At 51.4% G+C, this 18,413-nt stretch overlaps 6 protein-coding genes across 6 annotated transcripts; 3 read left to right on the top strand and 3 right to left on the bottom strand.

Moving 5' to 3' along the window:
* Positions 1-1,231: 1,231 nt before the first annotated feature.
* NCS57_01257300 (uncharacterized protein) lies at positions 1,232-2,569 on the top strand (the record flags this gene model as incomplete). Its single annotated transcript, XM_053062244.1, has 3 exons — positions 1,232-1,381; positions 1,476-1,763; positions 1,814-2,569. 3 exons carry the CDS (start codon positions 1,232-1,234, stop codon positions 2,567-2,569), a joined length of 1,194 nt encoding a protein of 397 aa, XP_052908772.1.
* Positions 2,570-3,415: 846 nt separating this feature from the next.
* On the bottom strand, positions 3,416-5,341 carry NCS57_01257200 (Rhodanese domain-containing protein; the record flags this gene model as incomplete). Its single annotated transcript, XM_053062243.1, has 7 exons — positions 3,416-4,015; positions 4,062-4,422; positions 4,473-4,533; positions 4,580-4,670; positions 4,720-4,843; positions 4,909-5,101; positions 5,149-5,341. The coding sequence occupies 7 exons, from the start codon at positions 5,339-5,341 to the stop codon at positions 3,416-3,418; spliced, it is 1,623 nt and encodes a 540-aa protein (XP_052908771.1).
* Positions 5,342-6,765: 1,424 nt separating this feature from the next.
* On the top strand, positions 6,766-8,881 carry NCS57_01257100 (MFS domain-containing protein; the record flags this gene model as incomplete). The annotated part of the gene is made up of 9 exons (XM_053062242.1): positions 6,766-6,915; positions 6,964-7,097; positions 7,147-7,396; positions 7,448-7,623; positions 7,678-7,877; positions 7,930-8,287; positions 8,337-8,402; positions 8,461-8,514; positions 8,566-8,881. The coding sequence occupies 9 exons, from the start codon at positions 6,766-6,768 to the stop codon at positions 8,879-8,881; spliced, it is 1,704 nt and encodes a 567-aa protein (XP_052908770.1).
* Positions 8,882-12,214: 3,333 nt separating this feature from the next.
* NCS57_01257000 (uncharacterized protein) lies at positions 12,215-13,770 on the top strand (the record flags this gene model as incomplete). Its single annotated transcript, XM_053062241.1, has 5 exons — positions 12,215-12,471; positions 12,530-12,551; positions 12,601-12,926; positions 12,976-13,359; positions 13,410-13,770. The coding sequence occupies 5 exons, from the start codon at positions 12,215-12,217 to the stop codon at positions 13,768-13,770; spliced, it is 1,350 nt and encodes a 449-aa protein (XP_052908769.1).
* Positions 13,771-13,962: 192 nt separating this feature from the next.
* Positions 13,963-16,101, bottom strand: NCS57_01256900 (Fungal-trans domain-containing protein; the record flags this gene model as incomplete). Its single annotated transcript, XM_053062240.1, has 5 exons — positions 13,963-14,683; positions 14,737-14,925; positions 14,971-15,599; positions 15,650-15,730; positions 15,781-16,101. 5 exons carry the CDS (start codon positions 16,099-16,101, stop codon positions 13,963-13,965), a joined length of 1,941 nt encoding a protein of 646 aa, XP_052908768.1.
* A 1,066-nt stretch (positions 16,102-17,167) lies between these two features.
* On the bottom strand, positions 17,168-18,225 carry NCS57_01256800 (uncharacterized protein; the record flags this gene model as incomplete). The annotated part of the gene is made up of 2 exons (XM_053062239.1): positions 17,168-17,553; positions 17,607-18,225. 2 exons carry the CDS (start codon positions 18,223-18,225, stop codon positions 17,168-17,170), a joined length of 1,005 nt encoding a protein of 334 aa, XP_052908767.1.
* Between the last annotated feature and the right edge of the window lie 188 nt (positions 18,226-18,413).

Below are 18,413 nucleotides of genomic sequence, written 5' to 3'. Positions count from 1 at the left end.
TCGGCGCGTTTCACCGGCAGGGAAGATACAGGTTAGAAAGGGTGGACCGGGGGACCTAGGCATCGACTTCCGTGGCAGGGGAGGGGGCCATCAGGTACCCTACCATAGATCCCGATTCGAAAATCTGGAGTCTGCCTCCCAGGGTTGTTGGTGTGTGCAAGCGGCGCAGCAAGGGGTCCCAGTGGGCCATGTCAGGGGAAGCGTGCGGTGTGGTTTTGCTGGCAGGAGGATCGAGTCATTGGATCGACTGTTTGGTAAGCTGTTATAGGATCATGTTGCTGTTGTTGGTGGAAGAGTAGTTTGATATTGAACAACGTCTGTCCCTACTGTTCAGCCCTCTGAGGATGACGCCGGTCGAGGGAATAACGGGTGGCGCGTCGTGCCCCGCGCCCTAGAAGGATCCTCCTGAAGTGGCAGGGATCAAGATGGAGACCGTCCACTGGCGCATTGACTCCAAGGGGCCTTGCTTTGCTTAGCGATGCTGCTAGGTATGGGTCTCGAGATGGGTTGGAATGATGATCCGGAAGTGTTCCGTGCCCGCAGTGGATTTTGCTTTTTCTAATCAGGCCCGAAGGATCAGACAGTGTGTCATTCCTGAGTTGAGTTGTCTCTGCTGGAATGTCGATCCTTTTGTGGCAGCGCAGGGAATTCGTTCCAATCTCTCGGGAGCAAATGTGTTGGTCGACCAACAGATTCTAGATATAAAAAGCATCAAGCCCCAAGATGAAATGACCTGCATGCATACAATGCCGTCGACTGATTCCGGCGTCTGAGACACTGCCGGATCTTACGACAGGCGCACAGAACCCCCTTGATCTTGGGTGTGCGCCCCCTCTCGTACGATTCACCTGGACCGTCATAGTAGCAGTGTTAATGATGGCCACCTCACTGTAGCTGCACTGTATAGAAGCCTTCCCAAGTGCGGCTCAAGCCTTCGGTTCCGCGGTGGCGTTTCTGGAAGCAGCTTAGACACAAATCGGTCATGCCCACCTCGGCGGTCGTGTGCAGGGCATTGCAACTCTTTCGGTGGCCAGATTTCGCATCTGGCAGGTAAGACAAAGGGTCAAGGCCCCTTCTCCTCTATCCCCCCCTGCCAAACCCGTCTTGCTGGAAACTCCACGTGGTTCTCCTCCTTCCTGTGCGTGTGCTCTTTTTTCCTCATCACCCTCCCCCCTCCCCTCGTCGCGCGGCGGCTCTTGTCGTGCCCAACGTTTCTTTACATGTCTTCACAATGGATCTACCGCCAGCTCCCTCGAATCCAAAGGAGAATGGAGTAAAAGACATTCTCGCGGCGACCGTCTTCATCATCTCATTATCTACAATCACCGTCTTGGCTCGTTTATATGTGAGACTGTTGGTCATTCGGAATACAGGCTGGGATGTGAGTCTGCAGCCCCTCCACCCGCATTCCCCCCCATCTGGATTAAGTTTTTACTTTTCTTCCTGCAGATGGTGACTGACTTTGCGTGTTGTAGGATTGGTTCATGGTATTATCTCTCGCCTTGGCTTGGGCAGGTCAGGGCGTCATCTTTGGACAGCTGAGCCATGGTGCTGGAAGACACAAAGGCGATGTTGATCCGGATGTCTACATGATCGGCATGAAGCTCAACTTTATCAGCCAGCCCATCTTTCTCATAGCCATCTGCGTCGTCAAGTTGGCTGTTGGCTGCGCGCTGCTGCGAATTGCCTCGACCAAGTTCTACCGTTACTTGATCTTGTCCATCATGGGCTTCATGGCCTTTTACACCATTGGATGTTTCTTTGTACGCCCAACACTCCATCCCCCCTCGGAGTGTATTGCTAACAATAACAGACCCTCATGTTCCAATGCACGGATATCCGCATCCTCTGGGACACGAGCGTAAAGGCGACCTGCTGGTCCCAGTCGACGCTCCAAGGCCTTTCATACACAAACTCTGCGCTCAACATCATCACCGATCTTCTCTTCGCCATCGTCATCCCCACGCCCATGCTTTGGAAACTCAACGTTCACTTCCGCACACGAGTTACCCTCATCGGCATCCTGGGCCTCGGTGTCTTTGCCTGCGCTGCCGCATTTGTGAAGCTGGGCTACATTACAAACTACGGCAAGTTAGGTGACTGGCTCTGGGACTCTCGAAACATTACCATCTGGACAAGTCTGGAACTCAACGTCGGCATCATTGCTGGTAGTCTTCCCTGTCTGCGACCCATCTTTAGACGCTTCCTTGGCAGCACCTACGGCAAGAGCTCGAGAAAGACACCGACTACTGGAGCCACCAACTATGGCCGCGGCACGCTCCGTAGCGGTAATAACTGGCATACCCTGTCGAGCGGTCGAAGGGGTGACGATGAAACGAGCAGCCAAAAGGCCATCAACACTGGTGTCATGGAGTATGAGCTCCGCGACCGGATAGCCACACCGGCTGGCATCACGAACAAGACAACGATCCTGACAGACGTTGATGCCAGGTCGAGCGATGAGAGCGTGGATCGACTTGGCCATGGCCAGCAATACCCTCCAGGTATCACCAAGACGACGACAATGACGGTCGAGGTGATGAAGTCGGATTCATCGTCGTCTCGATGAAATATCTATACCCTTTAATTCTTTCTTCTTTGTATCTTATAACCTTCTTGCCCTAGTGTCCGTCATAGTTAGATGTGTTGGGTTATCAACGGCGCACGTCTAGACGGAAAGGCTTGTATTTGGAGCCTGTTGATGGTATATACCCTTCAACCTCGACAGGTCCATTCTGTTGAATAGTTTCATAGTTTTCTGGCAATTGGGTTATGGTTGATGAGATAGAACCATAATTATGAATGGAATGAGGATACCCAGTTACCTACCTTTAATTTCTTATTAAATCGTCTATAGTCCCTGAGTGGTCTAATAGATACTGTGATTAAGCTGCTGTTGGTTTGGTGACGCCGTGAAAAGACGTCATCGGCCACAATGACAAAGAGTGCAGGTATTGAACTGTGGATAGGTCTTCCTACTCACACGCAAGGCAATCCTATATCTTGTGGCCTTACACGCCATTACTCGCTCACATTGCTAAATGGATTCCGCTGCTCATTTACTTAATGTTGGCCAAGTCAGTTTACTCTCATACAGTGGAGCTAATCTCAACTTGCACGTGAATAATACATGGCACATCTGGATACTATGTCATCCTCTGGGGCAGGTCATCTATTAACAAGGTGATATGAGAGCAAGCGCAACACAGTGAAAGGATTATGCTATGGTTGGTTCGAAATGTGTGCTATACTTCATGCAAAAAAAGAAATATCATATGTATCTCATCCCTATCATCTACCGAGTCCATTGTCGTAGTCCAACCACCCAAATATTCTTTCCTGGGTATTCCTATCATTCCTGTCTACCATTCTAACCCTTGTGAATACCAGCCCTTCTCAAAATCCCCAGGCCTCCTCAAAGCGAAACTGGAGCAGACTGGATCCCATAAGTCTCTTGACTCAGCTCCATCCACGGCGAGGTCTCACGACTTCCATCCAGAGTAACCTGACTCGAACTCTGCCGCATCTTGCTCAACGCTGTGAAACCCCCTCTTATGCTGTCAGCCTCATAATCCTTGGCCCGCAGGACGCTGGTCGCGACGCGAGCGCTGTCTCCGTCGTAACATGTAAGAAGTATTCGCTTGTCCTGGAGGAGAGTCTTGAGCTCTTGGCTTGGGGCCTTGAACGTGGCTTCAAGTCTTTGCCACAGAGATTCGAGGATCTTTGCGTCTGAGAACGGACTTGGAGAAGACTGCTGGGTGAAAGGCATGTTGACGGAGCCTGGGAGATGGAAGGCTCCAAAGTCGTCTGGTTGTCGGAGGTCGATGACCACAGCGTCTTGTCGAGAGCGCAACATGTTCTGAAGTTCAAAGGCGCCCATCGATCCGCTCTTGGGATCGGAGAGAACCATGTCGAGGAGTGCCCCTCGGTCAATATCAAAGAAAGCATCGAGCGCCTCTGAAGCTGGCCTTTCCCACTTTTCGTCGTATCGATAGAGGTCGGCCTTGAGGAGATCCTGCCTCGAGTTAGCTAAATTAAACTTAATGGACCTTGATACGCACCTCATTCTTGATGGTTGGAAAGTAGCTGTCGCCAAGCTTATCAAAGTACTCATTGATATACTGATACGGCAGGTCGCAGCACAAGAACACGCAGTGAACGGTGCCATCTGGTCCAGCCAGCTCGGAAAGTGTGCCCTCGGCCTTTCGTTTCTCGAGAAACTGGTAAAGGCCTCTGAGGTTGAACCCAGACGAAGGACCAGACACAATGCCCTGTCGGCAGAGGTCGAGCGACAAGGAAAAGGAGTTGTGAGAATCAACTTCTTCGATGTGGTCGATGGCCTGTTTCCAGGGGAACTCGACAGGTGCCATGAGGGCGAATGATCGTGGGCCGGGGACTCTGTCACCTGGCGCAGTGCATACTCTATGAAGCAGTGAGCTTAATGTGTATTATTCATAGGTATATGTACTCACCCTAATCGATAGACAGAAGGCTTGGCCTCTTTGAAATAAGTGCCTAGTCCTGTCATAGTTCCTAGTCTTGTTAGTAGTTACCAAAGGCATCTCAATATCAAACCTACCTGATGTGCCCATCCCAGCGCAGATCACGTTGATTTCTGGGAGCTGCCTGAAAATTTGAGGCCCAGTCCATCTTATGTGAGCATTCCAGTTCTGGTTCCAGGTCAGCATGTTCTCAGTATATAAAACTCATTCAACTCACCAAGTCGTTCTCGTACTGGTTGGGGTTTATGACAGAGTCTGACTCATGAGCCAATCTCTGTGCTGCCCTGATACCACCACGCTCATCAATAGGCTCTGGCTGAGAAGGACCACCAAAGAGCGTTCTATGAGATGTGAGCAAGTCGACATTCACCAGTGGTTCCGAAGATGTGACGGGGTAGAAACTCACATGTCAATACCGAAAAACTGCATGAGTCGTAACTTTGCTGCGCTTGTCTTGTTGCTCAGAAACGCCCTCACGTCATCGATATCGTGAATTGCACGAGATATCAATGACATGGACAGCACAGTTGAGCCAGAGCTGTATTCAACCACTGTCTTTGTCTGTCCAGGTACCACGCATTTTTGCAAGAGGTTGAGAGCTAACAGTGTTGGCAAAGAACAGAAGTATAAGAGCTGGAAACGGTACCTGGCATGGCTTTCACGTTGTTTGCGGGATGCATCGTCATCATCTTGGCGTAGATGCGGACTCCATCTTCACGGAAGGGGTTCAGGCAGTCGGGGATCTCGACGAGAGGGAGTGGGGGCGACGATTCCGGGTCGAAATACTGCTTGACAGAGTCGGGTCCTTTGTACACGTTGAGGGGATTTGGGCTCGCCATGGTGAAAAGCTGTTGCTGTTTATGGCTTGAGACTAAGACCTCGGATAATGTCCAGAACAGAGAAAGAAGAGAGAGACAAGCACCACTATATATATGAAAAATCTCAGCACTATAGAGTAGTACGACGCTCCTCTTTTTCACACAGAATCTCTCAGGTTGCAGTGAAAATCGCTCGGTGTCTGCATACAAAGCGTGGGATGTCTGGCAATGAACAACACACTTCCCTTGGAACGAGCCTCTTGTATGCCAATCAGAACATGAACGGCCCACCACCCGACATTTTCGGCGCTAAGATCATCGTCGTTCAACGGGTAACGGAGGTGGATGCGTTGGTCAGACCGGGCAGAGGAAGAATGGGGGTTACGGTTCCTTTGTTTAAGAGAGACTGGCAAGATCGGCGGCTCTATTTCTTGTCTCTAGACTTGGGGGTTTCACTAGTTAGGCTCTCGGCTCTATTTAGAAGTAACCTTGTTCGGAGAAGCAGCCCAAATGGTCATGATTGCTTCACTTGACGGCGTCTTGGGGAAGCACAAGCGGGTGGTGACACGATGGCTGCTTGCCCATCAAGGTGTGCGCAGCCAGGATAAAAAGCCCACGCATCATAAGCATAAGAAATAGGCGAGACACAAGTCGTGGGATGACGGGAATATTCCTCGAGTGTGCATAATGATTTGCAATGCATGGGCTCTCGTGCAACATGGCTTCAAGCTACCCCTGCCCCTGTCCGACCCTGATAGTTAAGGGAATCCAGGTGGAGTTTGACGCAATGTTGGGTCCGGTTTAATGGTTCTAGACGGGACCTTGATGGACAAGAGGGCGAAAAATGCTGAGTGGCTGGTTTTCTTGGCATGATTTGCAGTCTCGCATCGTGAGCTTCAAGTTGTGAGAGAAGCTGAGACGAGAGTGAAAATCAAAAGATCCAAATATCATGTCAATGAGCATGTTGATTGCGTATTCTCTCAAATGGGCTCAAATAGCTTGAACTATGTCCTGACGGCGCAATTAGACTTCCACAATGACACCCTAGCCGCCTCCGATCCTCGGGGATCTGCGACGTCGCTAGTTGGCCAATTTCAAGGTAGCGAATGCCTGACGGAAATGCGACTCCCTGGTCCATACAAGGACCCTGCCATGACATCGCTATAAGACGGGAGCGCACGGTAGTTGCCCGGTAGTTGAAGCGGTGTGTTGTGCCCTCGACCAAACGGGTTCTGTCCCTCAGCCAAACGGGTTCTCGTCATCATGTCGATCATCTAAGCAAGCCTGCGAAATAGGAGATGCATCAAGTTTGAGCCGAGGGTGTCTTGGTTTGGCATCAAGGTACCTCCGTGCGTCCCTTGCTTCCGCCTCTCGAATAAAGGTCTTGCAGCTGCTCCAACGCCTCAATCGACCCCAAGACGTTTCTCATCACGACTTCAGATACAATGGCAGACCGTGAACCGAATCAAACGGCTGTCATGAGCCATAGCCTGGGCTCGACCAGGACGATCGTCGTCGATGGAGGCTCCGATGACGGAAAGACTCATCAGTTCAACGAGCAGACCAACTATGTGCCCAAAAGGGCCATCATAACGGTGAGATGTCTTGATTCTATCGACTGGAACTCGAATTGACATGTCTAGATTTTTCTTGCGTGCGCAAGCGTCGACCTGTTGGCTCTCATGGACCAGACCATGTTGGCGACCAGCTTGTACATCATTGGAAACGCATTGGGCTCAACAGCCGAAGTCTCATGGATAGCAAGCGGTTATTTCATGTGAGTATCTTGACTCGCCCATCATACATAAATCTGACAGCTGCCATAGAACATCGACGGTTGGACAACTGATGTATGGAAGACTGTCCGACATTTGGTCCCGCAAGATTATCCTCCTGACAGGCCTGGCAATCTTCTTTGTTGGCTCCCTGGCCTCATCCCTTGCCCAGTCTGTGCTTCAGCTCACCATATTCCGCGCCTTCACCGGTATCGGAGGAGGCGGTCTGATGACTGTCGCCCAGCTAATCGTGAGCGATGTCGTGCCTCTGCGGGAGAGGGGTAAATACCAGGGCATCCTGGTAAGTAAAGACATGATCTCTTTTTGGATCAAAGCTGATGGTTTTGTCTAGGGTGCTGTCGTGGCAATTGCCAATGGTGTTGGCCCCGTCATTGGTGGTGCGCTCTCTTCAAAGTCTGAAGATTCGTGGCGTTGGATCTTTCGTATGCAGCTGCCGCTGACGTTGTTCACTACTTGCTGCGTCTTGTTTTCTATGCCCCTGAAGAAGGTGGAGGGTGACTGGAGATTGTTCGTCGACACCACCCCTGAAGATCAAGTGAGTGCTTTGCTAATGTAGAACAGGAAGCTCAAAGCTGTCGATTTCTTGGGCATATTCCTCGCACTGGCTGGAATGACTGTTGTCATTCTGGGCTTAACCTGGGGAGGTAATGAATATTCCTGGAACTCAGCTCAGGTTATCACCACATTGGTGGTTGGCACAGCAGTTTCGGTAGCCTTTATCCTGTGGCAGTGGAAGGGCCCTCGATATCCCTTAATCCCCTGTGAGTGATCTGAGTGTTATTCTTGAGGTCGCTTCTCTAACGTGCAGAATAGTACACATCTTCAAATCCAAGATCGTCAACGGGGCCTGCTTGACCATGGCCATCAACGGATGGAACTTTGTCATGCAGGTTTATTACGTACCCTCGTTCTACCAGTTGGTGTATGGCTACTCGGCCACCAAAGCGGGTGCGATGCTACTACCCATCACTCTCTTGCAGACCGTAAGCAGCACCCTTTCTGGCCTGGTGGTGCACTGGGTAGGCCGCTACCGTGAGTGCATTCTTTTTGGGTGGCTATGCTGGGCCGTTGGGCTTGGGTTGATGTCGACTCTTGATGAGAACACGGGAGTTGGTAAGCAGATTGGATATTCTATCCTCATTGGAGTGGGGGTTGGAAATACTCTTCAACCGTAAGTCCATCTCATCACGACAGGTCTCCGAGACTGATCAAGACCACAGTGCTCTTATTGCCACACAGGCCGGCGTCGAGAGGCGCGACATGGCTGTTGTGACATCATTTAGAAAGTGAGTGACGACGTGGAAATGCTCACTTTTTGTCAGTTGTGCTAATCATGTCTGATAGCTTCGTGAGAAACTTGGGGGCGACACTGGGCCTTGCAGTCTGTGGCACAGTTCTGTATGTAGATCCTCGGTCTGATGGTTGATCTTGGTTAACATGGCATCATAGAAACAATATTCTCGCCAATTCTCTATCCGTATTGGACCTTGACAGCAAAGAGTCAAAGACGCTGATAGGTAACCCTCAAACATTCTTAGACACCGTCTCGTCGAGCGAGGCCGAGAGGATCCGCTCTGTCCTTATTCCCGCGTATAGAAAGGGGTTTAGGGTGATTTTTCTCATCGGGGCTTCTGTGGCTGCCCTTGCCTTTGTCCTGGCCTTTGTGCTCATGCCTCAGGTTGATCTTGCGAGACCGGATGACGCTAAGCTGAAGGAGGAAGGGCGCAGGGCATACGAGGAGAAACGCAATAAGAGCGCAGCGTAATGCCTCTGACGGAGTGGCGAGAGAATGATTGCTGTGTGGCTGTTCGGTAGACGGCGCCTTTACAGAGTGAGACGGTGGATGGCAAGACTGGTATTTGAAAAGTTGTGCGTTTTAATAGAAGTAAAGAAGAATGGGAGGTAGAGGAATTGGAATTGAGGCGTTACCAATAGAGTAGAGCTGGGATAGAAACAGAACTAGAAGGTTACAATGAGATACTGGAACGCCATCCCGTAGGCTTCTGGAATTGTGGCTTCCCAGCCTCGATGTGCACTTTCCTCCGACCGTCTCTCCTACACAGTCTCGGCGCGCTATTACTGAAAAGTCAAATCTGCAAGATTAATCTTGATGTGAACACTCCCTTTGCTCTAGGGGACACACCAAGGGCTGCCCTCTGTGGGATGCCTACGACTAAACCTTATGAACACGTCCCACTGCCGTCTGTTTCAAGGCAATTTTGAATTTCAGAACTCAATACGGAGAATCGCGGCTCTATAATCAATGGACGGAGTTCACAGTAGCTGACTACAGGACTGGATCTAATGGCAGTACGATGAAGTGGTTGAGCTGAATGTGAGTTTCAAAATGGGGTAGTGTACGGCGCTTTGAGATTCCAGAAGTGGTCTCTGGAGACATTTGGTGGCAAGGAGATATCTAGTATAGGAAGACATCTGTGAGAAGGCATATCGCATGACCCAGTGGGATGAAATAATCCGTCTGCATTAGACATGAGAATCCTGAATGAGATGTTCTCTGAGGTAGAGTTAACGCAAACGTACGGATCAGGTTGTCATTATACTCTGTTGAATTCTGCCTGGTGTTGGCCCCTAGTTTTTAGAGCGGGCAAGTTGAACGTAGCAAAAAGCCTGCTATGAACAGCCTATTCGTTCAAATCATCAAAAAGCAAGGTCTTCACATCGCCTCGCCCTTTCCTTAGATGTTGTGTTAAGGGCCGCGAGCAGAGTATCAATCAACAGCAAAAAGACTCCCAACGGGGCAAAAATGACTCGCCCAGAGGCTCTATGCAATGCGTAATCTGGGAATCGAACCCAGGGCTCCCCGACGTTGCTCGAATGGCAACGGAGAATTTTACCACTAAACCAATTACGCTGCGGTTGTTTGATGCTGTCTCCGACGGCGGAATAGCCCTGATCAAGGCCACAATGGTGTTGCAATGAGGCCATGATTTTCCACGTGGCAAGCTCTTGTTTACAGCTAATTCTATACTTCCCCAGCCATTGAAATTGGTTGCGAGTTGTCGGGACAGAATAAGAAGGTTGCGGCGTTGACCGCTAGTGAAACTAGTAGACCCTCTGCTGCTTCACGAGAACGGGCTGGATTTCCGCGTAAGAAGTCTCTTTTTATATCTATATAAAAACGCATGTCTGTTCAAAGCTCGTGATGAGGTAACATACTCTTTGTGTGTGTGTGTGTGTTGCTGTTAATGCCCCACGCTGACGCCCCCCACAAGCAGAATAAAGAAGTAAAGTAACACAGATTAACCTTGACACTCTTTAGATGGCTTACATGCGATCTTTCTCATGATTATAAATTTTCTTCTTCTAGAATTCCCGAGGGTTCATTCAACTAATAGTAAATGTTGGCTCTCCTGCAACTTTGGTCTACTGAAGCCACCCCCTGAATTTATCAAAGCCTATCAAGCATGATATCTGTCGGATGTATTTTGAACCCACTCCGTTGAATATTACACTTGCAACGTTCGATGATATCTTGATGGAGGTGGCAATGACGACACGTTGATCCGTACCAGAGAATCACCAACTACAGATGACTCGACCATCTGGCCGAGGCTTAGAAAAACCAAAACGATCAATTCGTTTGAACATATAATGCGGGTTTTTGGCAGCCAACGGCGACATGCCATTAACTCAGATCAACTCTCTGTAGCATGTTCTTTCGTAACAGCTGCACACCAGATCCAAGAACCGAACGAGACGCCTAAACTTGGCAACACGATTTGACTTCTTCCTCAGAGAACTCAACACGTCTTCCTCCACAGCTCTAGAAGAAGCTAAACTGCGATAGGCCTGACCCGAGGGGGGCATTGCGAATGTGGTGGGCCAGAGTTCTTCGATTCGTCCCGAGAAATCTTATCGCCACGCTAGGCTTGCGGGCTCAAACCATTTCCGGGTAGTTGTCACTTCGGTTAGAGGAATCCCAGATCCTTGGGATTTTTTATCTGATGATTAATCAGGTGGGTGGCGCTCAGGTTGTTCCACGGGTAGGGGTGTGGGAGTCTGGAACTGCCGAACTGGCGTTATCGTTGGAAGCCTTGGGAGGGTGCCGGGGTGGCGCTGTTATTTGAGATAGATGCTATTGATGTGCTTTTGCAGTATAGAGTTCAGGAAAAGGAGAGATGAAGAGTATGCGCCAAGCTACTATTTATGAATAGAAAACTCTTGCCAAGACCAGAGAAACTCTCGTCTCTGCTTCGGGTAGACAATAATCATCTAGACGTCCTCGATATCGACATTGGTATTGTTCCCTCAAAGCGTAGCGCCATGATCACCATCCAGCCCCCATAGACCATTCCCAAGGTTTCGTGTTCCTGCATGTGACGTCCAGCTTCAGCCGCTCACGGACCGCTAGCTATTAAGCGACGCGGACCAGCCTGTCAAAATAGTGACAGGCTCGGCTGCGGGGAGCGCTCCCGGTGCGGAATGGTGGCACTGGCTTGGCTGAAAAGGTTGACGTAGGCTCAGCCTCCAATGCCAAAGTGTTTTTTGTTGAGCGACGCTTTGTCTTGGACCAATGGCTTGCCAGGGTCTGCGCCAGGTGCACCTCTGCGGGAATTTGGCGAGGGTTCTTGCTCTTTGACCTCTTTTTTTGATCGTCTCTCAATAGCTCGTGGGTGCTAATGCAAATACCAGGCAATGAGTGTCTCTTCCGAAACCTCTCGGCAACGGATGGGGGAATGATGAATCACAGATGAAACTCGGAAAGAGATTCCAAAGCCGATCAACGGCCGCGACCTCGTCGTTCGCGCCCGGGAGCTTTGTCCTCTTCCGAGCGCTCGGGCGCGATGCAGCTATCAGCCACAGGCTGGGCAAACGCGTCGAGAACGGCATAGCCGGGCTCAGCCTGTCTCAGAGTTTGGCGCTATCACAATGACCTCCCGAAACTCAATCCCCTCCTGGGCCGGGGGGGCTCTAGAATTGGCAACCGAGTCAGCGATTGAGAGGCGGTTGGGGGGCAACAGGACTCGGAGAGTAGGGAGGTATATATATACAAGTATCGCCGGTGGAGCTGTCTCGTCAAGATCTGCCACCAATTTGACCTTTTTACACACTCTCGCTTCGATATTTGTCCGCCATCATGTCTGTCAGTGACGTTGATAAGCAGCTCTGGCTGGCGTACTGCAAGGTGGTGCAGAACGCCGTTGGTGGCCTCCCTGGACACAAGCCAGCCTTGTTCTTCACCAAGCAGGCCCAGAAGGCGCCGGTCGCATCGCAGACGATCGACCCTTCGTACACCAACTATGGCATCAATGCCATTATTAACAATCTCTTGCAGACCAATGATCTATTCTTTGACCCTTCGCACCACAAGACATATGTTCATTGCCTGCTTGAGTAAGTGACACTCTCTGGCGGCAGCTGTGTATGGATGAGGCTTATGCAATGCACCTAGGTATCTTTTATCAGTCAAAGTCGTAGGTTGATCAATTATTACAAATGTAGTCCCCTTCTTACAGACCATAGGGCGATGACAACCCAGCCATGCAAGCCCGGATAGAAATGGCAGGCAAAGACTTTACCGCCGCCCTCGACAAGGCTCTCACCGAGCGCGACCGAGCTCTAGACGATTTCGAACAACAGGAAGGCTACGGCATGACGGGCGAGATGGACTTTTCCCAGTGGTGGCCGTCCAACGCCCCTGCATATGCAGCTGCTAAGCAGATGGTCGAGGCCGCCGCCGCCGCCTATCAAGCTGCCCTTGGCCAGATCGGCGGGCCTGTAGCCAGTATGTTGGCCAAGGATTTTAATCAGATTGTCCAGGCTTTGGTCGGAGGTAACTCAGTCCCGGGGTAAGCTTTCCACCTCTTGCACGTCTATATCACACTCACGACGATGCAGCATCACCATGCCGGCCTGCCACGCCTCTCCCGAAATAGTTCGAGGTCTTCTGAATAAAGATCGCACACCGCACGCCATCACATATGTTCCCGAGTTCAACTCGTACGAGTACACATACCAGATCGAGCACTGGCTCAACGGCGTCGGTGACGGAGATTCTTCGACGCGCATCGACGTCTCGGACGGGCAAGCCGTCAGCGAGTCCGACTTTGGACATGCGGCCACAGACGGCTTCTCTTATGGCCCTTGGATTTCGTTTTCAACTGCCGAGGGGAGCTCTGAGGAAGTTGGTGTTTCTCATGAGGGTGTAGATGCAGAGATTGGCCTCGATGTTCAATTCTCATACGACGAGATCCAAACTGTTGCTATCCGTGCTGGCCAATGGTGAGTCTTATCCCATCCAAGCTCCTTGATAATTCTCTTACACCTCGCAGGAACGTTCCCAGCCCTGGACGACGATATCAGCTCAAGAGCAACGCCTCGCAAGAGTCGCGCAACCTCGCCTTCCCAGACTACCTAGTCGTTGTGCGTAATCTCGGCTTCAAGGTCCACGTCCTAGACGCCACGCTGGCGAGGCAGATCGATGAAAAGTACGACCAGGCCAAAGAGGCGGGCGGCATCGTGCGAGTGCTAGGCATCCCAGCCACGCCGGATGGGAACCCGGAGCAGGCGACTGAAGGAGCCGCTCACTTTGCCGAGTGGGATTCGGGCAGTGGTGTCCTCTCCATCAAGCCGACTGCTGATGCTGGATTCGCCTCGGTGGTTGCGCTTGTTGGTGAGCTCAATATTAGCTGACTAGTGGCCCGGCATCGTTGACGTGCCGGAGGTTAGGGAATTCAAGTAGGCGCAATGGCATATTTCTGTCTAGTTTGATTTTTTGTCAGCTAGGGAGCGGTATAATAGTCTATAACAATAGGTCAACACAAATGGTATTACATACAAAGAAGGCAGTTCATTCAGACCGCAATTCTCATCCACTAATCCGCATCAACTCCAGAGTACATCATTCATTTCGTCAAACAGGTTTGCCGCCCAGATCGGATCATATTCCCATGAGTTTCGAAGTATTCTCGCCCTCTCCCCAGCTTGGACGGCGGTTTGAGCATCTGGCATCGGAGAATCCTGCTGAGCACCGGCCATATCTGTATCTACCTCACCGTCCTGTGATTTGTCGTCCAATTCGACAACTCTGTGGTTGCTGTCAACAGACCCCGCTGAAGAACCCGGTGATGTGCCCAGCATGGCTGAGGACAGGCTGTGAACAGGCCCGAGGGTCAACCGTTTCGTTGCCCCCTGAAGGATGTAAGCCGGAAGATCCGCCTCGGTGGGTGGCTTGCCGGTGACGAGGGCATAGTCGAGAGACAAGCGGAGACGCATATAAAGACGTGTGACAAAAATTTCATCCCAGCGTCTCCCCATCTTTTTGGAGCCAGAGCTTCCAAGTCCTGGGCTGTTTCCATTTGGCCCCTTTGCTTGATTGCTCGGTCTAGGCTGGACAAACCGGATCGGTAGCTGTATCGGCGCTGAGTGCAGAATCTGAGAAATCATTCTGCTTATGTCCTCTGCTCCTTCAAATCGCTTGCTGCATAGGTGCATTGCTTGTGCATGATACTTCGTAAGGGACCGGTCAGATTCAGTCTGTGCGTCGTCTGAGGATATCTTGTCGTCCAATGAGCTGAGCATGAGAGGGAAAGCAATATATGCGATGCTATAGGCAAAGTTAGGAAACTTGTGGTTGGCTGAAAGTATGGATTCACATACACAGATATGGGGAGATGCTGTGTCAGGCCCTGTTTGACAATGAGCCTGACTAACCTCGTCGTCTCGGTCGTCGCATGGCTTAGTTCCTCCCCGATACTCCTCAGGGCCGAATCATCGAGGAGTGTCACACCTTTCTGCATCCGTTCGATAATCAAAGCCTCGTGGTTTCCCAGTGCGATTTGAGCGGCACTGTTTGGAGTCAGACTAGTAACACAAACGCCATGGCTGACCTACTAGGCATAGATGTAAATCAAACTTGAAAATAGGGTCAGGGACCGATGAGTGTGGCCATCGCCGAGAAAGACGTAAAATGCAGCCTCGGCATCCTCCTTCCACCGGGCTAGCCGAGCTCTTGCAGTCCTCATCTGTGAAAGCGTAGCCTCAAAGTGGTCGAGGGAGTAAGTGGGATCAAAAGAGCTCGGGCCGTAGGTGAGGGCGAGCACTTCAGTCAGGAGAATTCCCAGACGACATTGGAATGTCAGGATATCCGTTAGGTGTCGCTTGGTCTTGGGATCATAGACAAAGGACTGGTGAGCCTCATCTATCATATCATCTTGGGTGAGGAGGTCGAGCTGGACGTTGAAGCTGGAAGGGGTTATCTGCAGGGGTTTCCGCAGTCCCAAGGTCAACACTCTATCCCTCCAGTAGAGAGACCACCAGAGCCTCTTGTTGCGCCTCTTGAGGGCGGTGCTCGATCCGGGGGCTTGAAAGGTGTGCGTCTGAGCGACGATCGCATTCTGTATCCCCGTGCTCAGCCAGAGGCTCCCGGCGTGCGGCTCAGCGGCTGAGAACTGAAAGGTCAAGAGTAAAGCGGCCTGGGCTTTTGTGAAGGGGTCGCTCTCTACACCAAAATCGAAGAGAAGCTTGGTACATTGTTAGAAGTGATGAATACGGCAGGTTGAAGACCACCCACCTTGGCTCGTCGGTAAAAGATACCTCGAGCAACCTTTACTCCTGAGTATCCAGCATTCTTGAGAACAGCAGGCGATACAAACTGCGGGATGTCAGTGAGTGGAGAGGACAGTGGTAGCAGGTCAATCTTACGGCAGAACTTGCAAACAGCATGGCCTGGAGCAGGAGAAGCGACATGGTCTTTTCCTTTCCACGACGACGGTCTCGATCCAGATACATGGACCAGAACTCTCCTTCATCCATCAAGGGATAGCAGGGATGGATATACAAAAAGTACTGGTGAACAAACTCTTCCTGGATGGGACGCAGGGGCAGGTGGAAGCACCCGTTGAGCTCGAGGAACTGGACATCCTGCTCAGGGAGACCAGACAGGTCGTCGAGGGCCAGAAAGGGATAGCTCGAGAATAGGGCCTCTGACTGGCAAAAGGGAGCCCTGGCCCTGGGGTCCGACATTATTATTTGCCTGGCCAAGCAAAGCCAGCGATGCAGAGAGCTCTGGGCAGTCTGTGGACTGTGGTGGAAGCCGAGGCTCGGCACACACACGCAATGGGGGTACAGTAGTAGCTAAGCCGAGCCCCCACGCGGTTATTGACTGGGAGTATGAGTAAATGGGGGCAGAAAGCAAGTATCGTCACAATCAGGAACAAGAACAAGTAATTAGATGGTCTTGGAGAGCTGGACTGCCCTCTCTCATGCGAACGAGATCCACCCCCGCAATTTCTCTCTGCTCGGCTATTCAAGCTTCTCGGACCGGCAATGGTCCGCAATGCGGGGGCAATTGCAAAGCTACTGTGACGGACAAAGGGCAGTGACAGACCTGATGGTCCAAGCCTGGCCATTCGTCCATGGTATGACCATGGGATTGATGGAAGGACGTTGCCCTGTAGGTACGGTGGGAAGTTGATGGCAGGGTATCTTGGGCTCCCCAGCTCCACAGGGCACCGACCGGATAAAAGAGCTGGGTGAAGAGGAAGAAAGCATGCGAAAGAGAAGGACATGGGAAAAGAATGAGAATGACAATTGAAAAAAAAAGTGCAAAAAAATGCAAAAAGAAAGCGACGCCGATCGGGTTCGAACCGATGCTCCCGAAGGAATTAGATTTCACTAGTTATGTTAGTGGAGGATTCCTTTGATTTTGAGCGTCACTACTCACAGTCTAACGCGTTAGACCACTCCGCCACAGCGCCCTGAGGGGTTGTTGAGAACAGATGCGTCTAATTTGGTATATAATCACCGTGACAGCCTACATCACACAGCCATTTCCATGAGTATGTAAACCGGTTGAGTACGCACCGCGAAGCATCCCCCATGCGTTCCAGGTTGGTATCGGTGTTGGTGACACGTTGGAAAGTGGCCATCGACCACAATAGCAAAGGATACGGTTATCAATACGTAACAAACTAATCCCATAAAGACAGTGGTCCCTGTGCAATCTGTACCTGTGGCATCCATACATCGCTATCTACCATTAATTACATCTGTGACTCCCTTGTACACTCTCCAGCCGTCGCCTCTACCTTCACAGCCGTCTGAAATCCATTTTGGCCGGTCTCGAATTCTTGAGCATGTCGTGCCACATGAAGCGGATCTCAGGGAACACAAAGATGCCCGGCGTGTCCGACTCCCATATAGCTTCCCACACGCACGGCTGGCCGAAGAGGATTACGGTAGAGTTTGCCGCCTGCTCAAATATGGGCTTGAGGGCCTCCACTGCATCAATGGGATACTCATCCGCCTTCAAATCGTTCAGTTTTAGGGCCTCGACAATGGGGGGCACCATGGCATGTGTCCTCTCCGCTCTCACGTCGTCCCTCCAAAAGCTTGTTGAGCGGGGAGGTCTGATATTGTACGGGCCCTTGTTGACGGCGTAGACGAGTTGTCGCCACTCCCCAAGCATATCAGCCCCTGCGCCAATTAGTCTTGGGTTTTAGACAGACATCACGGGCGGCTACACTCACTTCCATGCCGGTTGCCACCGGGGTGCGCAGTCATGATGCGGTAGCAGGCGGTGATCTCGGGGGCCAGCAAGCATTTCTCAATATCCTCGAACGGGTTCATGCGTCTGTATAGGACTCGCGAAAAGAAACAAAGAATGGCCAGAGCGCGAGTGTCGGGGTTCGAAATGAATCCGGACCAGGAAGCGCCATTGGCAGGCTCCCCTGCAAGCTGGATGAGTTGGTTCTCGTCAAAGATGGACTCTTGGACAGGCTTCTCTTTGTCAAGAGGGTCCCTGACGCTGCCGATGCAGTTGGACACGAAGGTTTCGATGGAATACTCAAAGCCAACATTCTTTGAGATTGCCACGGGGCCGCACAAGGTATCAGGGCGAGTCGAGACGTCGTTCCACTTATTCTCGACGATGATGTCCCATCCAGTCCGGGGTACTGGAGGCGGGGAGCTCAGCTCGTTGCCGTGGTCTGGAGAGTCGGGGGTAGATGCCTGAGAAGGGATGTGCGCTTCCGTACCAGTGACTCCTCCAGAAAGGCGACCGTGACTGAACAAGTACAGGGCAGCCACGACAAGAGCCACGGCCCCAACGAAGCCAGCGACGACCCCGACCCCGATGGCCTGGGCCATGGTGAGACTCTGGGAAGAGCAGGATTCAGTAGAAGATGCCATGGGAGGGGATGGGCTCCCGGCACCTGGGAGAGGGAAAGTGGGTTTAAGTAATTGGGCAGCATCTCGCATCCACCCTGCTACCCATGGGGTGACGGCTGGTGTGTGCCAAGAGAGAAGGCCAACACCCATCAACGTTGTGGCTTGCA

Source organism: Fusarium keratoplasticum, chromosome 10 (assembly GCF_025433545.1).
Source record: "Fusarium keratoplasticum isolate Fu6.1 chromosome 10, whole genome shotgun sequence".
NCBI classification, from domain to species: domain Eukaryota; kingdom Fungi; phylum Ascomycota; class Sordariomycetes; order Hypocreales; family Nectriaceae; genus Fusarium; species Fusarium keratoplasticum.
The sequence above is the reverse complement of the archived record's forward strand: the minus strand, read 5'-3'. Positions and strand labels throughout refer to the sequence as shown.